At 45.6% G+C, this 26,555-nt stretch overlaps 2 protein-coding genes across 3 annotated transcripts; both read left to right on the plus strand.

The window, feature by feature from the left end:
• Positions 1-438: 438 nt before the first annotated feature.
• n4bp2 (NEDD4 binding protein 2) lies at positions 439-18,447 on the plus strand. 2 transcript variants are annotated; one of them, XM_061245938.1, is made up of 16 exons: positions 439-831; positions 5,864-6,872; positions 7,018-7,142; positions 7,491-7,579; positions 7,976-8,052; positions 8,333-8,494; positions 8,916-11,380; positions 11,488-11,573; positions 12,055-12,100; positions 12,420-12,643; positions 14,108-14,229; positions 14,665-14,788; positions 14,879-15,079; positions 15,508-15,676; positions 16,402-16,525; positions 17,403-18,447. In XM_061245938.1, exons 1-16 carry the CDS (start codon positions 564-566, stop codon positions 17,446-17,448), a joined length of 5,337 nt encoding a protein of 1,778 aa, XP_061101922.1. In that variant the 5' UTR covers positions 439-563; the 3' UTR covers positions 17,449-18,447. The 2 variants fall into 2 exon arrangements, with proteins under 2 accessions (XP_061101922.1, XP_061101924.1); XM_061245940.1 differs by having other exon boundaries at positions 14,903-15,079.
• A 1,401-nt stretch (positions 18,448-19,848) lies between these two features.
• rhoh (ras homolog family member H) lies at positions 19,849-24,745 on the plus strand. The gene is made up of 2 exons (XM_061246021.1): positions 19,849-20,170; positions 23,408-24,745. Exon 2 carries the CDS (start codon positions 23,687-23,689, stop codon positions 24,272-24,274), a length of 588 nt encoding a protein of 195 aa, XP_061102005.1. The 5' UTR covers positions 19,849-20,170; positions 23,408-23,686; the 3' UTR covers positions 24,275-24,745.
• The last annotated feature ends 1,810 nt before the right edge of the window (positions 24,746-26,555 follow it).

Raw genomic sequence — 26,555 nt, forward strand, 5'->3', positions numbered from 1 at the left:
CTAAAGTTATATGATGCTACAGGCAGTATTAAACAAGCATGCGATTTCCTTAGTAACTCACACATAAATAATACTATGCGATTGGATACATCTGCACATCTTCTGTGCCTGTAAATGTAAACTGAAATACCCCACCAACAAGCGACCGCCGTGTGATGACTAAAACAAAATTTATAAATGGTATCCAGTTGGCTAAATGGTAGCTAGTTAGGTTAAATCATTGTGTGTTAACATATACTGTGTCCTTAGCCTACCGGGAAAGTGGTAGCTAATGTTATTTGGGTAATAATCTAAACGTAAATATTACTAGCAACAGCGACCTGTCTAGCTATATGAATCAGAGCCCAGGTTTTGCGAAATATGCATGGGGAATATATTGCGCTGCTGTTCAATTTCTATTCGCTTGGTGTGCTGTAACTTAGCTTGCAGGCGAGCTATATTGCTTTCCCATGAAAAAGGTGGCTTGGCAGATCTTCAGAAGTTAATGGTCTCCGGCTGGTTGGCTGGCTGCTGAAAAAGTGTCAACAGCGGACCAACAGCGCCCGTGGGCCAACAACTGTGGGATGCCTCGGAAAAAGAAAAGTGCCCAGAGTCCCGCCCGAGCTCCAGGGCTGTCTACTGAGCGCGGAGTCAACTGGAACAGCGGTAAATCCGTGGCGGACCAAGCCATGGCAAGGAATGAAACTAAAAACAGCAATAATGTGGGTGCTGGCCAGTCAACAAACGTACAATTTTCAGGGAAAGAAGAGATCGTAAATAAGATGCAAGAAATGTTCTCTCACTTGGAACCCGAAGTGATTTACCTTGTGCTGAACGAGTGTGATTTCCGAGGTAAGTTAGCACAATGTAAAGGGACTAATACGATAGCATATTGGGTAGCTACTTGAACTAGTCTGACAACTTATGGGATTGATTTCCTGGAATGTATCCGTGTCATATGTATGAGTAGCATTCTTGCACAAAGCTTCGATTGCCAGTTTGGCACAATGTCTCTGGCTAACTCGCTGCTAGCTAGCGTTGAACGATGTTTAGCGAGGCTAATACAGGGCCTGTATCTTGTTAGCGTTGCTAAATTCCTGCAGCTTTAACTGTAGTTGCAAGTTAAGCACTAATTGAGTTTGTTTGAAATCAATGATACTTGCAAAGTAGTTGGCTAACAAGCAAGTTCCCGTTTCACAAAGTTTTGCTGGGTTGCCAGTGTCGCACGTTTTGTTTTTGTAGCCATCTAGTTGGCTAACTTGTTGCCACTATTATTTTGAGGACATGGCGGTCTGTCGACATTGTACCCAAGTCGCCAAAGCACTTCCACTACTCACAGAATGTACTGTAACCGGTGTCATGTGTTGCTGTTATATAGCACATATGGAGGGAAACAGCAATGTTTATAACGAGCTGATTTATTAACCCTTTACGGTCCGATTGCCATAGCTAGTCTGAAGAAACTAACTCTTTAATCATTCCATAAAGACGGTTGATGACGAGCTGACTAAATGCACTAGAGGCCTTGTTTACATTTAGCTTTTGTGGAAATGTTATTCTTCTCCAAAAACTCACGTCTGTCAAACAAGACCATTACTTGATGCCTACTACTTTACCAATAGGGCAAGACCATGTTTCCTGAAAAGATACACATTTAACAAATATTTATCCTGGGTCGTTGTGCAATTAATGTTATTGCTAGTCATTGTATTCCATTTGCCAGTTTACCGTAAATCCTCAAATTGTGTCCGGGGTCTTTTATTTACTTAGGCTGCACAAAGCACAGGCCTTTATTTGGGGCAGGCTTGTATTCGAGGCAGGCCTTTATTTCTTATTTCGCTTCTGGTGTAGAATTTTATTCTTAGAAATAAAGTAAAAGGCTACATTTAAAGTGGGCCAACACTGTTCAACACTTCCTGTAACCGTTCAGAAATCAATTAGTGTAGGCTAATCAGGAAACACCGTTTGGTAAGTCATAGTGTCAGTCTTTTACATGACATTACATTATTGGCATTTGGCAGACGCTCTTATCCAGAGCGACGTACAACAAAGTGCATACCCATAACCAGGGATAAGTTCGCTGAAGGACCCTAGAGGGAAGTACAATTTCAACTGCTACCTGTACAACAAAGATAAGGACGAGGGCCTTTTTTTTAGTTTTATTTTTTTTATTTTTTTTGAGAACAAATAAACAAACAAACAGAGCAAAAGTGACCAAAGTGAACTATCCAAACACTGCTTAGCCAACTAAAAATACCGATACACAAAGCACATCACAGAGACAACAATTAAGGTTCACAGGGAGGTAGGGAGGGACGGGGAGAGGTGCTGCTTGAAGAGGTGTGTCTTCAGCTTGCATTTACTTTACATTTTACATTTTAGTCATTTGGCAGACGCTTTTAATCCAAAGCGACTTACAAGTGCATAGGTTCTACCATAAGTCAGAGCATCACATCCAGAAACTAGCAAAATACACAGGAAATGCTGTTCTAAACATAGTTGTCATTTTTTTTTTTTTTTGGGGGGGGGATAAGGATAGGGATATCAGAAAGGAGGGGCAGGGGAAATCAGGAGGGAGGACTAAGGTAGAGTTTGAAAAGGTGGGTTTTGAGTCTGCGTCGAAATAGGGGGAGGGATTCTGCTGTTCTGACAGTGGTAGGCTAGTCATTCCACCACTGAGGAACCAGAACGGAAAACAGGCGTGAACGTGCAGCTCGACCGCCAGGTGCACGTAGAGAGGGAACCGTAAGGCGACCAGAGCTGGCAGACCGGAGTGGTCTAGCTGGGGAGTAGGGAGTGATCAGGGATTGTATGTAAGGTGGGGCAGTCCCCTTAGCAGCCTGAAATGCCAACACTAGGGCCTTGAAACGGATGCGTGAGGCAATAGGAAGCCAGTGGAGGCCAATAAGAAGCGGGGTGACATGAGCCGACCTGGGCTGACTGGTGATCAGGCGGGCTGCAGCATTCTGGACCAGCTGGAGGGGCTTGATGGCACATGCTGGGAGACCGGCTAGGAGGGAGTTGCAGTAATCCCGGCGGGAAATGACGAGCGCCTGGACTAGGAGCTGGGTGGCTTTCTCAGTCAGGAGATGACGGATACGGCGTATATTATACAGAAAGAACCTGCAGGTTCAAGCTTGCGCTTGAAGGTGGGGAGAGATTCTACAGTTCTGACCTCAATGGGGAGTTCACAGACAGTAGTCGTGAGCGTGAGGTGGAGGTTCGGAGAGGGGGAGGTGCCAAGCGGCCTGTGGAGGCTGAACGAAGAGGTCTGGCAGGGGTGTAGGGTCTGATGATTTTTTGTAGGTAAGCTGGGGAAGACCCTTTAACTGCTTGGAAGGCTAGCACCAATGTTTTGAATTTGATGCGAGCCATGACAGGCAGCCAGTGGAGGGAAGTAAGCAGGGGGGTGACGTGCGAGTATTTGGGAAGGTTGAAGACCAGACGAGCTGCTGCATTCTGGATGAGTTGGAGGGGTCTGATGGCGGACGCTGGGAGGCCAGCCAAGAGGGAATTGCAGTAGTCCAGGCGGGACAGAACCATCGCTTGGACCAGGAGCTGGGTCGAGTAGGGGGTGAGAAAGGGGCGGATTCTTCGTATGTTGTATAGGAAGAACCTGCAAGACCGGGTCACCGCTGCAATGTTCTCGGAAAGGGACAGTCTGCTGTCCATCACCACACCGAGGTTCCTTGCACTGGGTGACGGCGTGAGTGTGGTATCCCCGAGGGAAATGGAGAGATCCAGATGGGGAGAGGTTTTAGCAGGGATGAATATCATTTCAGTCTTGCCTGGGTTGAGCTTTAGATGGTGGTTGTCCATCCAGCTCTGGATGTCCCTCAGGCAAGCAGAGATACGGGCTGAAACCTGCGTATCAGACGGCGGGAATGAGACGAAGAGTTGGGTATCGTCCGCGTAGCAGTGGTAGGATAGCCCATGTGCAGTGATCACAGGGCCAAGGGAGCGAGTGTAAAGAGAAAAAAGAAGCGGGCCTAGGACTGAGCCTTGGGGAACTCCTGTGGCGAGGGGCCGAGGTGTTGATACCGAACCAGCCCAGGCAACCTGGAAGGAGCGACCAGAGAGGTAGGACTCAATCCAGTCCAGGGCTGTGCCACAGATGCCCGTTGCTGACAGGGCAGACAGGAGGATGGAGTGGTCCACAATGTCGAAGGCAGCAGAGAGATCTAGGAGAATGAGGACAGAGGAGAGGGAGGCTGCTCGTGCAGCATGGAGTGACTCACTGACGGAGAGGAGCGCAGTCTCTGTCGAGTGGCCCGATCTGAAGCCAGACTGATGGGGGTCTAGCAGGTTGTTGTTAGAAAAGAAAGAAGAAAGTTGAGTAGAAGCGGCTCGTTCTATAGTTTTAGAAAGGAAAGGAAGAAGAGATATCGGGAGGTAGTTCTGGATTGTGGAGGGATCCAGAGTAGGCTTTTTTAGCAGCGGAGTGATGTGGGCCCTCTTGGAGGATGCCGGAAAACAGCCGGAAGACAGGGAGGAGTTGACAAGGGAGGTGACAAATGGGAGAATGTCAGGTGTGATAGTTTGGAGAAGAGAAGAGGGGATAGGGTCAAGGGCACAGGTTGTAGGGTGGTGGCAGAGCAGGAGTTGAGAAACATCAGAGTCTGTAAGGGGGGAGAAAGTGGAGAAGGAAGGGATGGGCCTAGAGGGGGGGAAGGGCACAGTGAGGGGGGCGGTGGTTGTAAAGGATCTGCGGATGACTGTGACCTTCTCATCGAAGAAATCAGCAAAGTCATCAGCAGCGAAGGAGGACTGAGGAGGGGGAGGCGGTGCGTTGAGGAGAGAGGAGAAAATAGAGAAAAGTCTTAACAGACTTAGTTTATTGCAAATCTTCTCAAACACAATAAATCACATGCAAGTCCAGAATCCATAAAATAACAACTTGCCAGACACGCCTTCATGAACAATAGCAAATTAGCGTAGATAACAGCAAGTTAAGGATCTTTTTTTCCTAAAGTGCGTTTTATTGTGAGACATGCATTTCGTTTGGAGCAGCATACCGGTAGGCTATCAAAAGATTTTCGCTTTGGTTTGGGATTTAATTTACTTTTGGACTGTTTGATTCTATTGCTAAATGTTGGGACTGATGGGCACTGAAATCTGGGGGGTATTTGATGGTTCACTTAAGTTTTATGTAGTTGAAAGAGTGTCGGGATTTCCACCCGTCTGTTTATTTTGAGCCAAGGCAGCCGCTTTCATTCATTCATTGAACGTGCGCTGTGCTGTAAATACATGGAAACGTTATTGCATAGCCAAGTAGCCTAAATTGAGTTAATTTTTTATTTTGCCTGATTTACTTTTTATTAAATTCGTAGGCTGGAATGCCTCGCGGCAACAATTGTGTTTAAATGTATACTGCTTCAGCCTTTGGCAAGCTACTAACAAGGGGCGGCAAGCGACTGGTAGCTTGAGAGCAACGTGTTGGAGACCCATGGTGTAGGACAACGACTTTTCATTGGCAACAGTATTAAACCAACCAACAATATAAAATATTAAGAAGAGCTCTTTTATTTCATTGAGTTAAATCGAAACAATGTCTTCTAGTGCTCATGGACTGATAGCCCTACTGGTAGGCAATATTACCCCGGCTTGTATTTGGGGGCCGGCCTTTATTTTTCTGAATCGGCCACGCCCCCGGCTATTATCCGAGGCCCGGCTTCAAATAGAATTCCGGACACAATTTGAGGATTTACTGTAATTATGTAGCTTAATTAATTTTTTTATATACATGTCTATATATAGCAGTATATAGTATATAGAGCAGTCTATGCCCTCCCTATTTTTGCATTTTCACTGGAAAATTGTGATTTTTTTTTAGATAAATGGTGTGCATATTTGCTTGTCTTTAATAACCCTCTGCTCCTCATAGTGGAGCATGCAATGGACTCTCTGCTGGAGCTCTCTGTGGCTGCTGACGGAACAGCTCCAGGACCTGCTGTAGTCTCAGGGTTCGAGTTGGCGGCAGCACTCCTGTACGACAAACCCCAGCAGAACGAGCCCAGTGCAGAGGCCACAGCTGCCAATGGACCCCCGGTACTGGGCGGCAAAAGAGAGGAAGGAGAGGAGACGGGGAATCGCCTGACAGCAGAATTCGACACACTCATCGACAGAGAGATGGAGAGCCTCTCCTCGCAGCCGCCACTGTTCGGCAGTGTGCTTCCGCCGATCCCCCAAGACGCAGTGCCCAGCCAGGCTCTGCCTGAGTTGCTCCAGTCCAGTGTGGGGCAGGATCAGAGGCCTGGGCTAGGCCAGCAGGTTCAGGCCGAGGGGGGGAGCAGGGGCTCCAGGACCCTCTCCCCACTGAGCGGACTGAGCTTCTCTGGGCCCCCCCTCCACCAGGAGGGACCAGGACTGTTGGATTTCAGCCACCTAACCACAGACTCGGCCAGCCGGAATCCCACACTCGACCTGGGCAGCCTTGGACGCCCTTCTGCCTTCCAGGCCTACAAGAAGAGCCCCAAGACCAGAGGGACCGAGGGTGGCCAGGCCACCCCCAGCACCTGCGGGGACGTGGCATTACCCAAACCAGGGAACGGGTCATCCTTGGGGCCGAGCGCAGAGGGGAAGGAGCCTCTGGCGACCCCATCTCTGTTCTGGAACATGCAGGCCCCAGAGTTCCAGCCCCAAAACCCAGGACCAGCTTTCATCACCCCTGTGGTGTTGAACCCCATGCCCTGGGGCTCTCAACCTGTGCATCACTGGTTCAGCCCTGTCCCCGTGCAGCAAGCACCTCTGAAACCCGCCGCTACCATCCCTAAATCATGGGCCCTGCCAGCGCCCTCCAGACCCCTGGTCCCCCTCAGGAGCACCCGGTTGGAGGGGAAGGTGCTGGTGCTCTTGAGAGGAGCTCCAGGAGCAGGAAAATCCACTATGGCCAGGTGACTGCAAACCTCAAATCTTACGTTAAGTTTTTCTCAATATGGTTTGTCTCTGAGGAAATGCGATGTATAGATTTATGTTTAGATGCTAAGAAAGCAGTGTTTCTGAAACCACGGTGTTGCACCATCTTGTCATTTCATCCAGGAGTCTCCTTATTCAGAACCCTGGGGGTGTGGTGTTGTGTTCAGATGAGTTCTTCATTCAAGACGGACACTACCGCTATAACCCAGCTCTGCTAGGGGAAGCACATGAGTGGAATCACTGCAGGGGTATAGTAAATCTAATTCTTATTGTGAAATCGCCCTGGCTAATGACATGGCTCTGTGTCCACTGTCCGACTATCATCCTTCACCTTTAACCAATTGACAAAGTGGACATGCTGTATTTCTTTTAGCAAAACATTTAACCTGAGTTGACTGCCTAGCGAAAACTACTTTTAAGTGTAGTTATAATATTAGTTTTAATTGTGAAATTCTGTCTGCGGCCTTGCTGTGTATCCATATTTTGTTCTGACAACACGTATAACAATTGTACCTGAGCTGAATGAATAGCTGTAGTTGTGGAGACCGCCATTGTTGTTATTTTCTCAAGTTATTTTCTCTCCTTTCTCTCATCAGCCAAGGAGGCTTTTGAAAAAAACATGTCCCCTATCATCATTGACAACACTAACATGCAGTGTTGGGAGATGAAGCCATATGTGGCTCTGGTAAGTTCTGGTAATGCTATGAAACTGCCTAAAATAGTTAGTTCCTTGTTGAAATGCTTTGTTTTGTGTTATATTAGACACAATAACATGTTCTGACATCCACATAAAGATAGTTTAATTTAGGATCAAAATTAACTCTGTATTTTAGTGTTGCTGATTTGCATGTGTAAGCTGGTTATACAGTATACAATACATCACACAGCCTTTGCACACTTGGTAGTCTGTGCTCACAGCATGTAGTGAATTCTGTAAGATTGCCAGCATACAATACTATTCCACTGTTAGTCATTATTCCAAACCATTTTTTTTGCAATGAAGACTGAGACAATATGAAGCTAATAACACACCAGAGTTTAAATGTCTGTGCGGTGTCTGTGTCAAATGACTATTTTACAGGCAAAGAAGCACAACTACAAGGTGATGTTTCGGGAACCGGATACTTGGTGGAAATTCAAGCCCAGAGAGCTTGAAAGGTCTGACTTGAGTCTTATGTTTTTCTTTGCCAGATATTATTATTGTGTCCACTGTTTGACACTCTCAGTCATTTTGAGTTTTAGCTGAATTTGCGTTATTATGGCTGGTAAAGTTCAGTAATTTGTAGCAGCTGCAGATTTTGGTCTCTCAAATGGGTCTGTGTTTTTCCACTATCGCTAACTGACAAAAAAACATGCAAAGAGCCTGCTGTTTTGTAATGTACCTCCAGTAACAGTTCCCCAAACCCGACCCAGGGTAACCTCTATGCTGTCTCCCTAGACGCACCAAGCACGGGGTGTCCAAGGAGAAGATCAGACGCATGCTCGAGCGCTATGAGCGCCATGTCTCTGTAGACTCTGTCATGCACTCCTTCGACAAGCGGCCAGAGCTGAGCGACAACAACAGCATGGCCCTCCCCCTGCCAGAGACCAGCCTATCACAGTGAGTCTACAATAAGCCCCTCCTTTCCCTGTCTCCTCCTTTACTCTTTATAGTCTTCAAAGGCTGCCCTGGGCTGTTCTGGGGAATTATTGCTACAACACAGATTGCAGTATAGTAATCAATCAACATGTTTATCTGTTTGGAACTTTAAACCCTTTTTTTACCTGGAAAACCTGACAAAGTAAAAATGAACTCATGATAATTTTAGGAGACATATTCCCTGTTTTCTTTTTTTCTTGTTTTCCTAGTATAGGACAATCCTTGGTGCCCTTTAATTATATAGTCTCACCAATGTGGGTGTATGGAAAAGATATTTTAAGATCAAGGACAAGTTTTTATACTACAGCCGAAGTTTGAATCAACCAATGTATTTCTCATATTTATGGGCTGAGGGAAATACTTTGTTGTTCTGGTCTCACAGGCCTTTACCGTCTGAGGTGAAGCCCGACCTGGTGGAAGAGCCCTATTTGAGCCTGGGCTTAGCCCAGGGCTATGGCCACGCCTACAGCCATGCCCAGCTCTTCTCCTCCCTCCCCGACGTGTCATCGGTGGGAAGAGGCTCAGCCAGAGAGCAGAGTCTGGGAGCAGGGGACAGCAGCAGAAGCAGCAGCCTCCAGGGCTTCAATGTTTCGCTCCCCCCGCAAGAGCTGTTGGATGCCAGCGCGCTGGACTGGGAGCTGGACACTCTCCCCACTCCCGAGTGTAACACCCAGGCTCCGGAGGGGGAGAGGACCCCAGAATTCAGCGGGCAGAACCAGGACCGTGCAGATGAACAGCCGGCGGCCTTCTCTGAGTCCATCAGCCAGAGGGTGAGACGTGACCGGACACGACCGAGGCAGACCGATGCCGGGAACGAGGACGGAGTTCAGCAGTCGAGCGGTAATGACACACTCCCGGGAAATGACAGCCAGTGTGAGTGGGAGGAGGAAGTTCCCGGAGTTAAGGCGGTCGGGTGCGACCGCGTGAGGCCGGAGCTGTTGGACTTTGTCGGGGACTGGCCTTCTGAAGGGATGGAGCAGCGGGAGCAGAGGCTGAGGGCTGGGCGGGGGAAGGGGATGCAGCTGGACGGGAAGAGCTCAGCAGAGCAGGACGGAATCCCAAGAGCCAAAATGGCAGAAGGAGCCGAACGAAACAAGTCAGAGTTCCAGAAACTACTGGACCTGTTACAAATTGGCACCAGTTTGTCGCAGAAGGAAAGCAGCCCTTCTGTCAGCTCCCCTATAGATTTTATGCTACACTCTAGCACTGAAGACCTAAGTAAAGACCCTGAACACGGCTTCCAGGGGAGCCAAAGCCCAGCTCCATCCAGCACAGAGGGGTTGGATCAGAAGGCTGGGAGGGACACCAGGCCAGAAATACTGGACTGCGTTGCAGACTGGACACTCTCTGACATCACACCTGTTAGGGATGCCCCACAGATCCTAGCAATGGAGACTCCTCCCCCTTCTCCTGCCCGAACTGCTATCTTCACCCCAGAAAGAGGTTCAGAACGGAAGAAGAGTGTGGAGGAGTGTGAGACCTCCCCTGAATGCAGGAAGGACCTAGGGCCTGCTGAGCCGAAGGCAGAGTCCCCAGGGGGCACTGTTACGTCGCCGGTGTCAGGGGGCAGTCAGGAGCGGAGGTTCAGGCAGAGCCGGAGATCAGGGAAGCAGTGCAAACTTGCTCTCACCTTCACCAGCCCCACTTCCCCCAGACCACTGGAATCCCCGCTGGCCGCACCCCACTCTGCCACAATCACCCCAGAGTCGCCTGCGCCTCGCCACACCCACCGTTCTGCACAGACCGACCCGGGCGACTTTGCCCTGCTCTGGAGACTGGACCGACAGCGGCAGGAAGACGTGACTGCCATTCTGCCGGACGTGAGGGTGCTTGTGGCGAACTGCACCCATTTCCAGCCTGGACCACTGGAGCCTCCCACTCCGCAGGTGGTGCCATACCGCATGGTGCACGATAAGGGGACCCAGGTGGAGGAGCAGGACCTAGTTGGCAGCGACAGCAGCAAGGTCCAGGACCTGCAGATCCTCTGCCGCCACTTCAAGCTGGTGTCCTCTGACACTCTGGAGGACCTGTATGATAAGTGCCACCAGGACATCGAGTGGACCACCAACCTGCTGCTGGACTCTGGAGAGGAGCTCTTCAAGGATGACGAAGATGACCCCCCCCGGAGTGAGGAGGAGCATCCTGCCCAGAGAAGCGGACTTGATCCAAAAGCAGATTCACCCAAAGTCTGTGGGGAGAGGGATACTCCCATCTTGCTTGGTGCAGAGCAATTGAAAGGGCTCCCTGACCCTGAGAGCCAAGGTGTGGGAGCAGATGGGAGTTTTTTGTTGGTGGAGACACATCCTGTCCCTGAGGAGAGCCCTGCTCCTGAGGAGCCCACAGTTCGTGCTCAGTGCAGCAGTGGGTTGGTGGAACCATCCCTGGCAGCTGAGGAGAACTCCACTGACCTCGCCAATCCAGGGGAGCTTTCTATAGGCCAACCCAAAGGGGAACTGGATGCCCCCACACAGCTGCTGAACTCCAGAGAAGCAGAGGCTGCTGGGGGGCTGGCAGTGGGGTCCGAGTACCAAGCCGACCCTCCTCAAGAGGAAGGAAGTGCCGCACTCCTCCTAGAGGAGGAACAGAGCAAGGAACCGGGTGACCTACCATCCCTAAATAAGATGACTTGGTCCCTGGTCTCCCAGCTGCAGGAGATGAACAGGAGGGACAGACTGGAGGAGCAGAAGGAGAGGGACAGGGAAAGGGAAAGGGAGGGTGCAAAAGAGAGAGCGGGCCAAGCCAAGCAGGACCACACGGCCCTCAACATCCAGTCTCTGGAGCTGAAGCTTCCTGCTGAACTGGCCTTCCAGCTCAGTGAGCTCTTTGGACCTGTAGGCATCGCCCCAGGTAAAGAAAAAAAATGGGATGGGGGACATTATTGTGGGGGGCGCGGTTCTGCATGTCATTTCCGTACTTCACGTGACCTCATGTGATCGCTGCCCTACCATCTCCAGGCTCGTGGTCCCCAGAGGACTGTTCGGTCCAGATCGACCTGAACCTGGCTCGGCTCCTGCACCAGAAGTGGAAGGAAACGATCCAAGTATGTGGACCACAGTCTATAAAGAGTTTATTTTCCCCAAGAGAGGTGTGCTAATTATGGCCATTCTTGCAGGCCTCTACCATTCAATGCACTGTATAGTGTGTCATTCACATAAGCCAGCAACGATAACGCCAGTGCACAAAACCTAGCTGCTTATGCCATTAAAAATTGTTAAATAAAAGACCTGTTTTTATTGTTTTAGCTGTCGTGCACATTGTTTGTATCCCCAGTATTGCATAGTAAAATGATAGTGCTAATCGATTGCTTATTCACTGGTTTACAAAACCAATCCTGGTCCAGTTTGGGGAAGGATTTTATACTTAAGTAGTTTATTCTAGTAATTCCTGCCTGAGCTAACTGAGCTAATTTAACCAGTCTTTTTAGGTCTAATATGATAATGGCCTTTGTAACGTGGGGCTGAAATACCCCTGAGCATACAGGCATGTGCAGCACAAACGTATGGTCATCACTGTCTCCGTAGGAACGCCAGCTTCTGGAAGCACTCTCTTACCACCTTCTGCAGGAAAGTGAGTAACTGTAACACTCCGCAGGCTAGGTATTTGGATATGCAAAATACTTTTTAATCTGCCTGGTAGTTGCTATTCATGCACTGGATGTCCTCAAGAAAACTTGTCCTGTATGGGGGGCACATTGTCACACATTGGGTCACCATGTGGCTCTCCAGGGTTTGGGACACCTGGTCCAGTCACTTTTACTCCTCCCTTCAATGTGATTTTGTTTCATTAATGCCCCTCTCTCATTGGTCCCCTCCCTTATTGGCTCTTGGTCCCTCCCCTTTCCCAATTTGCCCCTCCCTCCCATCTTGACTCCTCCCCTGTCTTCCAGGCTCGGAACACTGGGGAGAGTCTCAGCCAACCAAGGGTGCCCCCACAGACGGGGCGTCGGCCTCCCACTTCCTGTTTGGCACCGATGGCTTTCCATCCCTCAGCCAATCGGAAGCGGCAGCCCAGAACGTCCCCTTCATGGACCACTGGAATGCGCCCCAGAGCCACGTGTCCCTACGGGACATCATGCTGGAGGAGCAGGTCCTGCAGGAGCACATGGAGAAGGTACTGGCCACTAAGGGGCTCCACCTCAAATAGCTGTCTCCTCAAATAGGGGAAACGGTGAAGCACTTTTATAATGCAGTGACTACAGGGGCAGGTGGCTGAGTTGAGTTGAGAGGGTGATCATGGCTGAGACGCATAGAGAGGCTGGGGTGTATGCACAATGTGTCCTATGAGTCATATGGTCTCTGGTCCGTCTGGGATAGGGATTAGGACTGGGCAATAATCTGCACCAATTGTCATTGAATGCAATAATGGTCATTGTGACCACTGTTATCTATCAGCTGTTGATAAGACTGTTAATCAGCAGCAAGGTCATACAGCTACAAGGCCTTCCTACTGATTGGCTGTCTTATCAGAGTGGTCATGTTTTTTGCCTGGACGCACTTCACACTGTCTCTGTAAGTTTTGATGTTTACTACTTCTTTAGGTATAGAAAAACAGAGGCATGGGAGCTGTAATGTATTCCCGTCATTGCAGTTTATCGTCCAGTCTGTTCATTTGATAAGCGGTCTTTATTACAAGCTGTGTGGAGAGGATTCACGATACATCAGTGTGATGCTGTCTCTGAAACTGAACCGCCAGCTCTCAATATACTTGCATCAAGATGATATACATTTCACATTCTACATTCTCGATCCAGCCACGTAGATATTCTTCCCACTGTATTAGCTCTTAAGCAAAACATCTCTATCTGCTGATAAACAAACAGACACACACACACGTGATTCATTATAAAAATATTTTTTCTGTTTCTGTGGTGGAATGACCTGCCTACCACTGACAGAACAGCAGAATCTGTCCCCATATACTGACGCAGACGCTGTGCACTCAGACTGACTTGTTTTTGGCAGTTTCTGGCAGTTTTTGCCCTTTGGCTTTTCACATGTTGAGGAACTTATTTACTTGTAAATTGCTTGGATTAAAAGCATCTGCTAAATGACTGAAATGTAATGTAAATGTCCTTCATGCACTTGACGAAGGCTTCGTGCCTTTTTCTATTTAAATTTGGTGTGCCGCCATTTCCATAGCTTTATACTGTGGTCTTCTTTCTCACTGATTAGTGTTTGCATGGCAGAGCAAGCCAGCCTGTGAGCACTGTGAGGAAGTGCAGGACAGACACATGTGGAGTTTGCACTTTTTTGTTGTTTGTTTGAAGTGGTTCCAATACACTCTGCTCAGTAAAGCATAGAAAAGTTTGCATATATGGCCCAGGTCTGCTCTGTAGGCCTTGAGCCTTATCTCTTCTCACCCAGCTGTCCTGTGTTCAATATCTGTGAGAGGATGTCGTGTTTAATGTCTGTGAGAGGATGTCGTGTTTAATATCTGTGAGAGGATGTTGTGTTTAATATCTGTGGGAGGATGTCATGGCTCTGTGTGCAGCTGCATGCAGCTATCTACGCAGGCTACCTCTCTGTAGTCTGTAGCCATCAGTGTTTAGTGTCTGAATCGCTCTGCCCGCTCCAGTCCAGAGAGAGTCAAGCAAAGGGCCGGAAGGACGGCGCCGCCCTGCTGAAGGAGCAGCAGCTGTACTCCATGTTCCCCAACATCGACCGCCACTTCCTCCACGACATCTTCAAGGCCCACAAGTGAGCGTCCCAGAACAGCGCAGGGTGTAGAGAGAGTGTGGAGCATGGGGAGTGATGGGTAACTGAGTTTTTGCAGAGCGTTGGCGCATTTACTCTCTGTATGAATGCTGCAAATGCTAAAATGCTTCATTGGGTTGGCCAGCAACACACAGTGTCATTGATACGAAGCTGTATTCAGCTGCTTGAGTGCTAATAGCTCCCCCTTGTGGAGAATCTCCAGCTTGTGAAACGTGAGCCTGTGAGTGAGGAGTGGGTTACAAGCCAGGTCCACAAGGTGCTTTGCATCTAAAAACAGAAAGCCGATACGTGTGTGGCAGGAATAAATCTGAATGTGTATAGATTGTAAAGTGGACAGATGTACTGCAGCAGGTAAGTGTGCGTTTGTGGTGAGCGCTGAGCTCAGAGCGACTGGCCCGTTTCTCGCCCGTCTGGCAGCTACTCCCTGGAGCAGACCACGCAGTTCCTCACCTCACTGCTGCACGAGGAGCCCGTCAGGACTGTGGTGGCCTCGGACACGGCCCCGCCCAGTGACGCCCAGAGGGCCCGCAGTAACGAACGGGTAGGTCAGAAAACCCTCGATTCCCTCCCCCCCCCCCCCCCCCCCCAACCCTAAACAGAAAGACCTAGAACTCCCTTCCCCAAAAAACAGCAGCCCTTCTGCCGCCCCACACAGAGGCGGAAGGGGAAGGAGGCGGCGTCAGTGGAGTTCCAGGACACGCAGGACCCGGCCTACGAGGACTTCCGCACGGAGGCCACGCTGCAGAGGCGCAAGCAACAGGAGAGCTTCAGCAAGGCCGCCGAGGCCTACAGGCAGGGCATGAAGGACGTGGCCAGCTTCTACGCACAGCAGGTGGGCTGCCGGAACAGGAAACGGGCTGGATGCCTTGTTTAGGCCTAGATGCCCACAAGAGCCCCATGAGAATAGGACCGTAGTGGAATACGGTGCCGATGGGGTCCTGACAGTGCGGTACTGAACTTCTCTGATGCGAGTTTGGACGCTACAGTCGCATTAGAGAAGAAAAAAAAAAGATTTTAAATCTCATTATGAGATTAAATGGAAAAGATACAAGGCACACTGTGCTAGTTTGTGCTCTAACCTCGATAGGATGGGTCTAGAAGTACAGCTGCAGTTGTAATCCACATTAGAAGAAAAGGAAAGCCTGGGATTAAAGTTGCTCAATCATTTTCAAACTAAACCTTATGGAAAGTGTTCAGTTGGATGCACAATATGCAGTTCCCAGTTGATGGGTTCTCTTCTAAGTCTCCTGTGTTCTGCAGGGCCACCTCCACGGGCAGAAGATGAGGGAGGCCAACAACCGTGCAGCCATGCTGATCTTTGAGCGGGTCAACGCCACGCTACTGCCAGAGAACATTCTGGATCTGCACGGCCTGCATGTGGACGAAGCGCTCTTCCACCTACAGCGGGTTCTGGAGGAGAAGACCGTCGGTAAGAGGGGGGCGGAGGTTCAAAATGAACACTTCTTGGTTCCTGTAAAATGTAGTGACGTGTCAGATCTGAGGCTCAGTGAGTCATCAGAGCCTATGCTGTCACAGTAAGCCACAGAGCTGAGGGTGATGGGGGAGGGGCTGAACCCCGTGTGCTGTAGATGGATTCTGTGATCTTACACTTGAATCTGAATCAGGGAGACTCCTCGTGTCAGAGTGCTATGTAAGTGCATAGACTGTGGCATGCCTGGGTCAAATACGTATTTGTTTTGGATTCAAATTGTTTTCTGTGCCTGCACAGGACAGAATGTGGAGTTTGCACTTTTTTGTTGTTTGTTTGAAGTATTTCTTAGGTTCCAATACACTCAGCTCAGTAAAGCATAGAAAAGTTTGCATATATGGCCCAGGTCTGCTCTGTAGGCCTTGAGCCTTATCTCTTCTCACCCAGCTGTGTTTAATATCTGTGAAAGGATGTCGTGTTCAATATCTGTGAGAGGATGTCATGGATGTGTGTGCAGCTGCATGCAGCCATCTACGCAGGCCACGTCTCTGTAGTCTGCGGTTCCTCCCTGCATTCGAGAGAGTTAGGCGTTCACACACGCGTCGCCATTTCAAAGGGGCGAAGACGTTGTTCCGCGCCAGCGACGTCTCGCCTGCGCCGGTCCCCGCGGGCCCCCGCCGCTCGTCTCGACCTTGGAACCTCTAACGACTTCCTGTCCCCTGTAGAGTGGCAGCAAGGGGGGTGCAGACCTCAACTGTCAGTCATCACCGGAAGGGGGAACCACAGCCAAGGGGGCGTGGCCAGGATAAGGCCCGCAGTCATCGACTACCTCACCACCCGCAAATACACGTGAGACAGACCCCCGCCGTCCCGCCACACCCTCAGCTTCCCAAGACGCCCTTGGGGTTGGGATGCATCCCCAATGTTCAATAAGATCGTAAACAAGCCTGTTGTTTTAAAGTGGCATTGAAACTTGCCAAAAAGGACGTCAACAGGACTGGGTGCACCATATAAGGGCAGCTGATAATGGTACTTCTTGATGCCACATTTTAAAGTACTCCACCACCTCCCATAATCCTTCACATAAATTATTATTCAGTTCATTTTTAGGTTTATGGAAAATGGTAATGGTATGGTACATAATAGACATTATTTTAATTATAATACTAGAATTTAATTGAGCCAAAATAGTGGAATATTTATGTGCAACCCTACCCAATATCTATGCTTTGGCCAACCTTCAAGTAATTTATTCTGTAACAGAACTGCTGTATGTAGTCTTATGGCTGGCTGAGGAAAGTCGGAGTGTGAGTGACATATTTATTTTTGCCAGTACGGCATCTCGTTGGCTGATGCCTCAGAACATGAAAGGGAGGCAGGGAGGAGGGGTTGCAATCTAGACGAAGGCGACCGTCTCAGGCATATCAACAGTTGCGCTGGTGTCTCGGCCTTCAGCGATCTGAGACACGCAGCACATTGTAATACAACTCTCAGAGATTTCAATTGGGATTCCAATTTGCTGACCTGTTTTTGTTTTTGTGTTTTTTTTTAAGCTAAATTGAAAAATTTGATTTGGAGTGCTAATTTATGAGGCTATTTTAATGAGAGTACAGTTGAGTGAATAAAATCAAGTTTGGATTAAACAGTAATATGAAGTTAGCACAGGAGGAAAATATCTTTACATTTTAAACAAAGAACATGTGTATGTCCCTCTCTCCCTCCCTAGGTTTACGGAGCCAAAGTGTGGACTGGTGCTGGTCACTCTACACTGAAAGGGGCCTGAACCACAGCTGCTAATATGTACATCTCTCTCTTTTTGTATATAGATTTGTATATTTGTATTTGTACACAGAAACAGCAGTTATTTTATACTCTCTGATTTTACTGAACTGTTTTAGAATACTGTTATAGCTGGATATGAGTATATTAAGTTGATGTATGCCTGTGTGTTAATACTGAATGTAAGTTTTGCCATTTCTTCTGGGTACAGTTTTAAAATGGCAGCTACAAGGAGCATTTATCTGGGGCCTTGACTTTCCATGCCAGTTTTACAGAGAGAATTTGCTGTTATTTATCCTGGTAGTTTTCAGTGAATGCAGCAGTGATTGATTTAAAGTATGTCTTATTCTGTTCAGCGCAGAAGGCATTGATGGTTTTAGGAACCCAGAGTTTTGAATCTTTACATTGCACTACTTATGAAAAAAGACTAATTTATATGTATGAAAAAAATTCATTCTTATTTTTATGAGTATTTTTGTGAGAATTAAAATTATTACTGTTATTCCTGATAATTGAAATGCTTAAATGTGTTATAAAGAGGTTCTAGAAGTATAAAACAGATTGAGCTCGACTTTATACACTGTTGTAATGATTGACAGCTGTCACTTTGACCGTATATGGGCCCACACCAGTGTTCACCTCTGTGTAATTGATCTCTTGACCCAACAGCAGCTTTTGTTGGTATTGCTGATTTTCTGTTGAACTATCCAAAGTAGCCCCTTAAATTCATCTTCTCCAAAACCCTTAGTCTTACCTTGACGTTTGTTTTTTCTTTTTGTTTTTTTAAATGCTTGGAATGCTTTTGTGGATTTGACCTAATTTATACTTCATAAGGTTGAATAAAATTTTACTTTTACCGCGACAAAGCTAATCACAGCCTTCCTATGTGTGTTTTTTCAGTACAGTTTTATGAGATGGGAAATATATTTTAAGATTTTATTATTTTTTTTTTTACATCTGTTTAGAAATAAAAATGATGATAAATGTATTTATATTTTGACTACGTGGTTTTTATTGAAAGTGATGTTTGATATTAAATTTTGTTAGTAAGATGGAACTCTAGTGGTAGCTCCACCCCTTCCTGGCCCCACGTGACACAATGTCTGCCCATTTTCATGCAAGAAACTGCTCCATGTGGTGTGTGCTGGCGACAGGGAGCTAACTTCATAAAACATTAGTAGAACAACAAAAGATTGCAACATGCACATGCTGCTTCTGTAGAGGGATAAGCACAGCACCAGAATACTCGTCAATGCTACTGTTGCAGAGGGAATCTCATAAAATCTCAAATCTCTGAAAAATTAAATATCTCTTCTACAACATAGAAGATAGTGTGTCTTGATTTTCTCATTTGTTCAAGTTGAATCTCTGCAATCCTCTGGTTTGTGTTCGCTAAGACCCTGTCCCACAATTGCACATGACACCGAATAGAGGTATGAAACAAAGGTGCGTTCTTCTTGAAATATTACTTTCAAAACGAGGTCATTCTAAAAATGTATTATTTTGCCTGGGAGTGGCGCCAGAGCAGAGCGTATCTATGTGGAAGTGATTCTGGACCTCTGCATGGTCATATTTGTGCTCTGGTAAAGACCTCTGCATGGTCATATTTGTGCGCTCTGGTTTGCTTGCTGATTGACTAACTCCCTCCTTTATGCAGAACACCGATGGAAAAGGGCATTGGCCTACTTTTAAGAACCTGCAGTTAAATGGCAACAAGTATCCCCATGTGCAGAATCGGTGATAAAAAGTCAGCTTGATAATATTGTCATCGAATAAATGAGGGCTATTTCTTACACATATTTGCGCGGTAAAGGTTGCTGGGGTTAAAAGCAGGCTTGACTGTTGTAATGCACTTTCGTGTGGTAGCCTACAGAATGCAACGGGTCGAACGAATACTGAAAAGAGCAGAAAAATCCCATTTCACCCCTGCGCACTTTTTGCAAATGCTTAGAATGGATGTTAATGGGCCACATACGTACATGCATGCATTCCCCGTACATTGTCAGGCTGCTTACCGTTCCCCAAAAGTTAAGGCTAAAATGAAGGATAAGTCATTGCCATAGCGTAGGTTGTGTCTTTACATGCATGCTTTACAGAGCTGAACCTTTGCAACTTATGCTGTGTTCTCCAGAGGAACATTACTGCTTCCGTAAAATATTTAGCTCTAACAACTATATATATAGGCCTCTAGAAACTAATTACAATCGAAATGTTCACTTCAAAATTGTATTCATGTGATGTAGAAAGGCTGCATTTTGCGCTGAGTAGTTCCCCGCATTATTTCCTCGCGCTGTGGAACACATTCATATTCGCTCTGAACTTCTTGAGAGCGAATATGAGGGACTTAAAAGAACTACGTAGACGACACACCTTCACATAACCGAACGGATGCCGCAAGATGCTTGAGGGGGAAAAAACTCACTTCCCCTGTAGTTTTTCAGTCCTTACGGTTGCATTTGGTGGCACGGACGCTGAATTGGTGAGATGAACAATCGCATCATACAGCGTCGTCAGGTGTGATAGAACAACGCATACACATTGTTTATTTATCCATTTCTGTGACGGATGATTTAACACAAAACATGGTCGTGCTCAGTTTTTGACGTAAAGGACACTATTGTAACCATCGTTGCACTTTCTTTTGTGACAATCTTCGACGTCGTGCTTAAACCTGGTGTCCATGATCTCGCGCATCATCAACGCAGCGTTGAAGCGGTAAGGTCAATTAAGTACATGTAAAACTAATGAAGAAAGTTTACAGATGGAATGTGAGCTTTCACTCTGTTTATTTTTACCTTGTTTTGAGAGTAGAAATCCATCAAGATCAAGTTGACTATAGCCATATTTACAATATGTGGGGAAAAGATCATGTTATTGTATTTCCATTCTATAAAATACATCAATTTACATTAGTTTGAGTTGATTTTTATATCAACGATTATTGTGAAAAGTAAATTAATCCATATTAGGACAAGGCGAGAAGTAAATGACATATGCACCAAGGCCTGTTAACAGACATTAAGCAGGCCTACAAACTCACTTTGCTCTTTTAAGCTGCTCTTAATGGATTGACACTTTCTTAAGGCCACACGTTTGTTAACCTAATTATATATATATATATATATATATATATATATATATATATATATATATATATATATATATATATAATCAATTCATTTAAGCCTGATCTCTCCCTTGAAATTATGTTTTATTGAGGTGTAATTTAGAATTGGATAAGTTGAGGCAAATGAGGAATTCAAATTCTAATCACAATAAATAAATATATTATTTAATTAGATTTGATTCTCCAATGGTAAATGAAAGAATCTAAAATGGATATTCGTCCACAGAGTTTGTTATCACCAAGCTCAGGTTGGCTTAGCTTTGACTTCTCAAAAGCCTCGACACTGATGACTGGAAGCGTGGGGGGACAGACATGTTCAAAGTCAACAGCTGAAGAGTTTTTACAAATTCTATGCAAACAGGAAATTAAATATTGCATTAAAGAATTGTCCATACAATCTTTTTCTCAGTAGCTGATATTCCCTGTGATGGTGTTTCTAATATTGCCGAAACTAACTACTTCACATCTGGGAAAATGTTATCTGTCTATTTTATATTTTGAATGTCGTCTATAATTTAAAGGCCTGATCGCAAATTTGTATAGGATAAAATCAGTCTGCTTGCTTGAAAATATTGTATTTAAATATAGGAAACAAATATTAAAATGGCTAATAATATAATAATAACCACAATACTGTGTTATTATAATGAATTGACATGAAATACCAACAAAATACATCACTTAATATGTGATAACACATATCAGTAGCTTCCAGTCACTAACACATTTGCCACCATTGGTCACTAAACTAAGATTATTTATTCATAATACAACAGTATTTTAACTTTTTGACATATGCTCTTTCAAATGATCATTGGCCCGTATGCTAAACACTTCTTTTTCATTGAAAAATTAATTTACTGATTTTGATTCTGTCCTAACTTTACAGCCACTTGGATGGCTATGTCGTTCCTATGATGCAGTGATGCTGGGGCAACATACAATGTTAAATGAAAATCCAGTTTAGCAATACTGTGACCCGAAAGCAAGACTCAACCCAAAAATGTAACCTTCATTTGGACCCAGTGGAAGCGTAATCGCTGTCCATTTAGCCCAGAGTTGATTCCATTATGTTTTCATTTTGAGTAGAGAACTGTGTGTTTTCACGGCGATTAAATAGAAAGAAGAAGTGCAACTTTCGTGATTGTTGGACCATGCTGTGTTACTTTTGTGCTTGGCTGACTTGCAGCTGTTCCACAACAACAACATTACAGGAACTCATCAGGGGTATTGCCAATCTGTGTATCCACACTTTTGAATAAGAGAAATGACAGTTGACCTTGGATTTTTTTTTAATGTCTGAAGTGTGCTACAAAAAATAGATAAGGAATCAAATTCTAGTGAATCCGCACATTGAGTGAAGCAATTCAAATCAATGAGGGTGAATAAAAACAGAGAGTGTGGATTCTGGTGGCTTCGGTAGAGAAAGCAGTAAAGATAAATAGAGACAGATTTGCTTTAATGGTGGCATGAGACCATGTAAAAGTATGAGTGAAAACAAAAGCATAAGCAGTGTGTGTGTGTTGAGCACCTGGACTGTCAGTTTAAAAAATGAAGGTATTTTTCCATTTACCCGCAGTACCCAGACAGTACCCATCCGGGTATTTTTGCTGAGATTTGCGATATTAATTGGTGTTCTGTCTCACGGCATACTGTAAATTACACTCTCCAATATCTCAACCATGAATTTAGAAGCAGCTGTGTACTTTAATAAAATTGCAAACATGTTACTATACTGAAAATACAAACGGCCCCATTCTGCCTATGTCACGTCCCTGCCACTCAGGCTTCATACTGGTCTGCCTGCTCAGTCGGCGTACTTCCGTAGAAGAAATTGTTGTCAATGAAACCGTTCCAGGTGAAGCTCTGTGGATGTTCATGAGTAACTGTGGCATTATATTTGGAAAGGAACACAGCTGTCGCATTTTTTTTATGTGTGTTGTGCATTTAGCGGCACAAAAATACGGGTCCCTTGAGGTCCGTTGTGTCAGGGTGAGTTGCAGCGGATATCTAGAAAACTCTTAAATTCTCTGTGAAACCATCTGGATGGACGGATAGCACTCTGTAAAGTAGGGAAAGATACCATTATTTCATTTTTGGGTGAATGGAATCGTTAATATATACACCATTAGCAAAATGATTAGCATTAGCACTGTTACCAAGCAGAACCAAGTTTTCTTAAATCCTATTAAAAAACTACAGGCCTGACCAAGCTGAAAATGATGATTCCACCCAATTTTCTCTTGAGGCCAAAGATTTAACAGAGCACAATATAGCACATATTTCCGGACAGGGCAGACATGTGTGTTCTCTAGAATTATTAGAATATTAATTTTAGCCATTCCATGCAGAAAATTAAGATTCACAAAAGATTTACAAAAATACATGTGATGTGCATGTGATAACTGCATTCTCTATGTGGAGTCTGTGTATCTGTCTGTACCTTCAAATACCGCTGATTCTGACACGCACCATATGTAGCACTGGATTGTATCAGGAAAGAAGCACTGTGCCTGACACTACATTGAACTCTTCTATAAAGGTGTCAGCAGGTCACTAGTTGAATGGTTTATCTTGTGCTATTAGTTAAATGAAAAAACAGACATTTACCAGTTCATTTTTGTAGTGAACATTAAAAGCATCATAACATGAGAATCTTGATGTACCATATGCATGTCAAGTGCAGTGGAACACTGTTTTGAAAGGAATCCATAACTACTTGAAGAAGTATTTGAAATTTGTAATTTTGACAGCAGTGTGAGCAGGAAAAGACATTGCGGGAAGAAAATCGATATCACTGACCACCCAAAATCTTCTCTTTACAGATAAACCTGCACACATGCTATGAAGAAATCCCCTTGCAAAATATTCAGGATTATAATGATTAAAGTTTGTGACCCCTGCTGCATCTAATGGGGGATTCCAGCATCTAAAGGGAACTGAAAGTTCTGAAAACTTTCAACGAATGCATAATTCTATGCTAGTCCAACTTTAGAAGCATCAAAAAAAGAAAAGAAGAAAACAAGCTCAGATGTGACTTACCCATGAGTGCGTTGCTTGGAGGGTTCGACTGAAGCGGCATTAGGCGTGAGACGCGGTGAGAGATGAACGGGCTGTCGGATAACTCGGTGAAGTGCGTGCTGGTGGGGGACACGGCGGTGGGGAAGACGGCCCTGCTGGTGCGCTTCACCTCCGAGACGTTCCCCGACTGCTACAAGCCCACCGTGTACGAGAACACGGGCGTGGAGGTCTTCATGGACGGCGTCCAGATCAGCCTGGGCCTGTGGGACACGGCCGGCAACGACACCTTCCGCGGGATCCGGCCCATGTCCTACCAGCAGGCTGACGTGGTCCTGCTCTGCTACTCGGTGGCCAACCACACCTCCTTCGCCAACGTGCGCCACAAGTGGATCAACGAGATCCGGGGACACCTGCCCCAGGTGCCGGTGCTGGTGGTGGCCACTCAGACGGACCAGCGAGAGATGGGCTCCTCCCGGGCCCACTGCCTGTCCTCCTCCGAGGGCAAGAGGCTGGCGCAGGACATCCGGGCCAAGGGCTACCTGGAGTGCTCGGCCATTAGCAACAGGGGGGTGCAGCAGGTGTTCGAGTGCGCGGTCCGGACGGCCATCAACAAGGCCCGTAAACGGGAGCGCAGGAGGCTGTTCGATGTTAACCAGTGCAAGATATTTTAACCCCCCAGCCCACCAAAAAAGGCTTCGGACATTCTAATTCTGTCTTTTCTATGTCCTTGTGGGCAGGCAGTAAACATTTACCGTGCGGATGTTTTGTCTTTGCAAGGGCCGATTGGATTTAGATTTTGAGCAGAAGGCCACATATGGAGCATGTAGGCTCTTGTTAATTATATCTCCTGTGGACATCCCTGGGTTGGTCACTCTCTGGTGTATGAAGGTTTTGGTAGAGGCTATACTGAGGAACTACCATGGAAATGCAGGTACCTACTACCAATGTGCTTACACCTGACTAATTACAGATATTATTTATTTAACTTTTTTCTGCTGTCTGCAGAAGCAGTGCAGACCTGTTGAGAATATCCAGGATATTTGCTGTATGTTTTTTGACATAGATTTTTAAAGATTTGTAAAGATTTTTATTTACTTCTGTGCACTCTTCTTGTTCCCAAGACCAATAAATATGTGACAGTGCTCAATGGTTGTTTTGTGATAAGGCAATAATCATAGTAACCGTAGCATTGGATCCGCTTCAATGAGTTTCAACTATCTTGAAAGTATTTTAGCTTTGGAGAGGAAGGAAACCGGCTGGTTTAAAGAAGTAAATTCTTTCTGTTAAAATACATCATACGTTCTGCTTAAAGTGGGACATACCGTGAAGAGTGAAATGTTATCAGAGGGCTTCAGATTATTTTGTTCAAATCTGTTACAAAATATCACAATACTGAAGCAGCAATTGTGGATCTCTGAAAAATTACAAATTAAATATCATCTTTGAGAGAATGCCATTTCGTGAGCTGCTTTCTTTGTGGTATGATACCATGATGAAGTCTCCTGATGAAGTTGAAACTGCACAACAGCATATAAGAATAAGGAACAATAGCTTGGTGCCATAGAAAGATATAGTTTGACAATGTTTTTATATTCATTAATTTTTTAAATCCATAATTAGTCACAAGTTCCTCCTAATATTCCAATTTTAGGAATAAAATGTAAATTTTATACCAACGTAAATTTTTTTATATAAAATTACATTACATGGTATTTGTAAACAGACTATATTCATTACCAACTGATATAATTAGCTGTTTCAGTATGCATCTTGTGAAATAAACTGATTAGGCTAAATTGCACAGTATAAAACAGCTAAAAAGTGTGATATATTTGAAAACGTTGTATCACGCCATGAATATTGCTTATTAATTCAAACCAGAATGTAGTTTAATACCAGAATAGTGTTTAATTACAAACTAGTAAACATGACGTTCAAAGCCAATGATAGATGCCATTTTGTGGTACAACTGTTGGCAAAGTATTAACCCTGTATGTCTATAATGTAAAAAAAAAAAAAAATGCCCTGGTCCTTATCTTTGTTGTACGGGTAGCAATTGAAATTGTACTTCCCTCAAGGGTCTTTCAGCGCACTTACCTCTGGTTATGGGTATGCACTTTGTTGTACGTTGCTTTGGATAAGAGCGTCTGCCAAATGCCAATAATGTAATGTATGTTGTGGATATTTAAGATAAATGTTTACCTAACAACAGATGACTGAATCTAAGGATAATTGCTTTCACCGTAGGCAATGTCTGCATGTCCTGATCTGGTCTACATTTCTGTCTGATAATAACAAATGACACACAGATGTGGCCTAACCTGTGGTCACCTTTGTAGCGTGAGATTAAGTGTTTAAGATTTTCCCCTACAGCTGGTGAGCTGTCTGGCCTAGTTTTCAACAATTCTGTCCTTAACACCTGCTTTTATTATTTAAACATTTAACAACAAGTTAATAAATACATTAAGTTCATAAATTAAAGCACATCGTGACAGGACATGACTGGCGGCTGTTTTGCCCCTCCCTGTGTGGACGTCAATGACAAAGATTTAGAAGACAAACAAAGACTGTGGATACTAAAGTGGTGATGGGGAGGGGGAGGGATTCTAGAAACAACTGGCAGAAGAATTTTGGCAAGGAGGTATGTATGGCTATGTATGTATAGCTGTATGGGAAATTGGTCTAGTGACCAAAGGTAATTGCATAAGGGCTGGTCTTTTCTTTCTTTTTTGAAAAGGTCCCACCCTACATGGGGCTACATACAGTATGTCCAATTCCCACTCTACATGGGGCTACATACAGTATGTCCAATTCCCACCCTACATGGGGCTACATACAGTATGTCCAATTCCCACCCTACATGGGGCTACATACAGTATGTCCAATTCCCACCCTAATTTGGAATGTCCAATTATCTGCAACTGTAAACCAACACAGGAGAGTATGGACATT

Source organism: Conger conger, chromosome 6 (assembly GCF_963514075.1).
Source record: "Conger conger chromosome 6, fConCon1.1, whole genome shotgun sequence".
Taxonomy (NCBI): Eukaryota; Metazoa; Chordata; class Actinopteri; order Anguilliformes; family Congridae; genus Conger; species Conger conger.

Excerpts from the sequence above, each read along its gene's own strand:
- rhoh (XM_061246021.1), top strand. The coding sequence starts at position 23,687 with ATGAACGGGCTGTCGGATAACTCGGTGAAGTGCGTGCTGGTGGGGGAC.
- n4bp2 (XM_061245938.1), top strand. The coding sequence starts at position 564 with ATGCCTCGGAAAAAGAAAAGTGCCCAGAGTCCCGCCCGAGCTCCAGGG. Across the intron at positions 11,574-12,054 it reads AGTGGAAGGAAACGATCCAA|GAACGCCAGCTTCTGGAAGC; the intron begins GTATGTGGACCA and ends CTGTCTCCGTAG. Across the intron at positions 16,526-17,402 it reads CTCACCACCCGCAAATACAC|GTTTACGGAGCCAAAGTGTG; the intron begins GTGAGACAGACC and ends CTCCCTCCCTAG.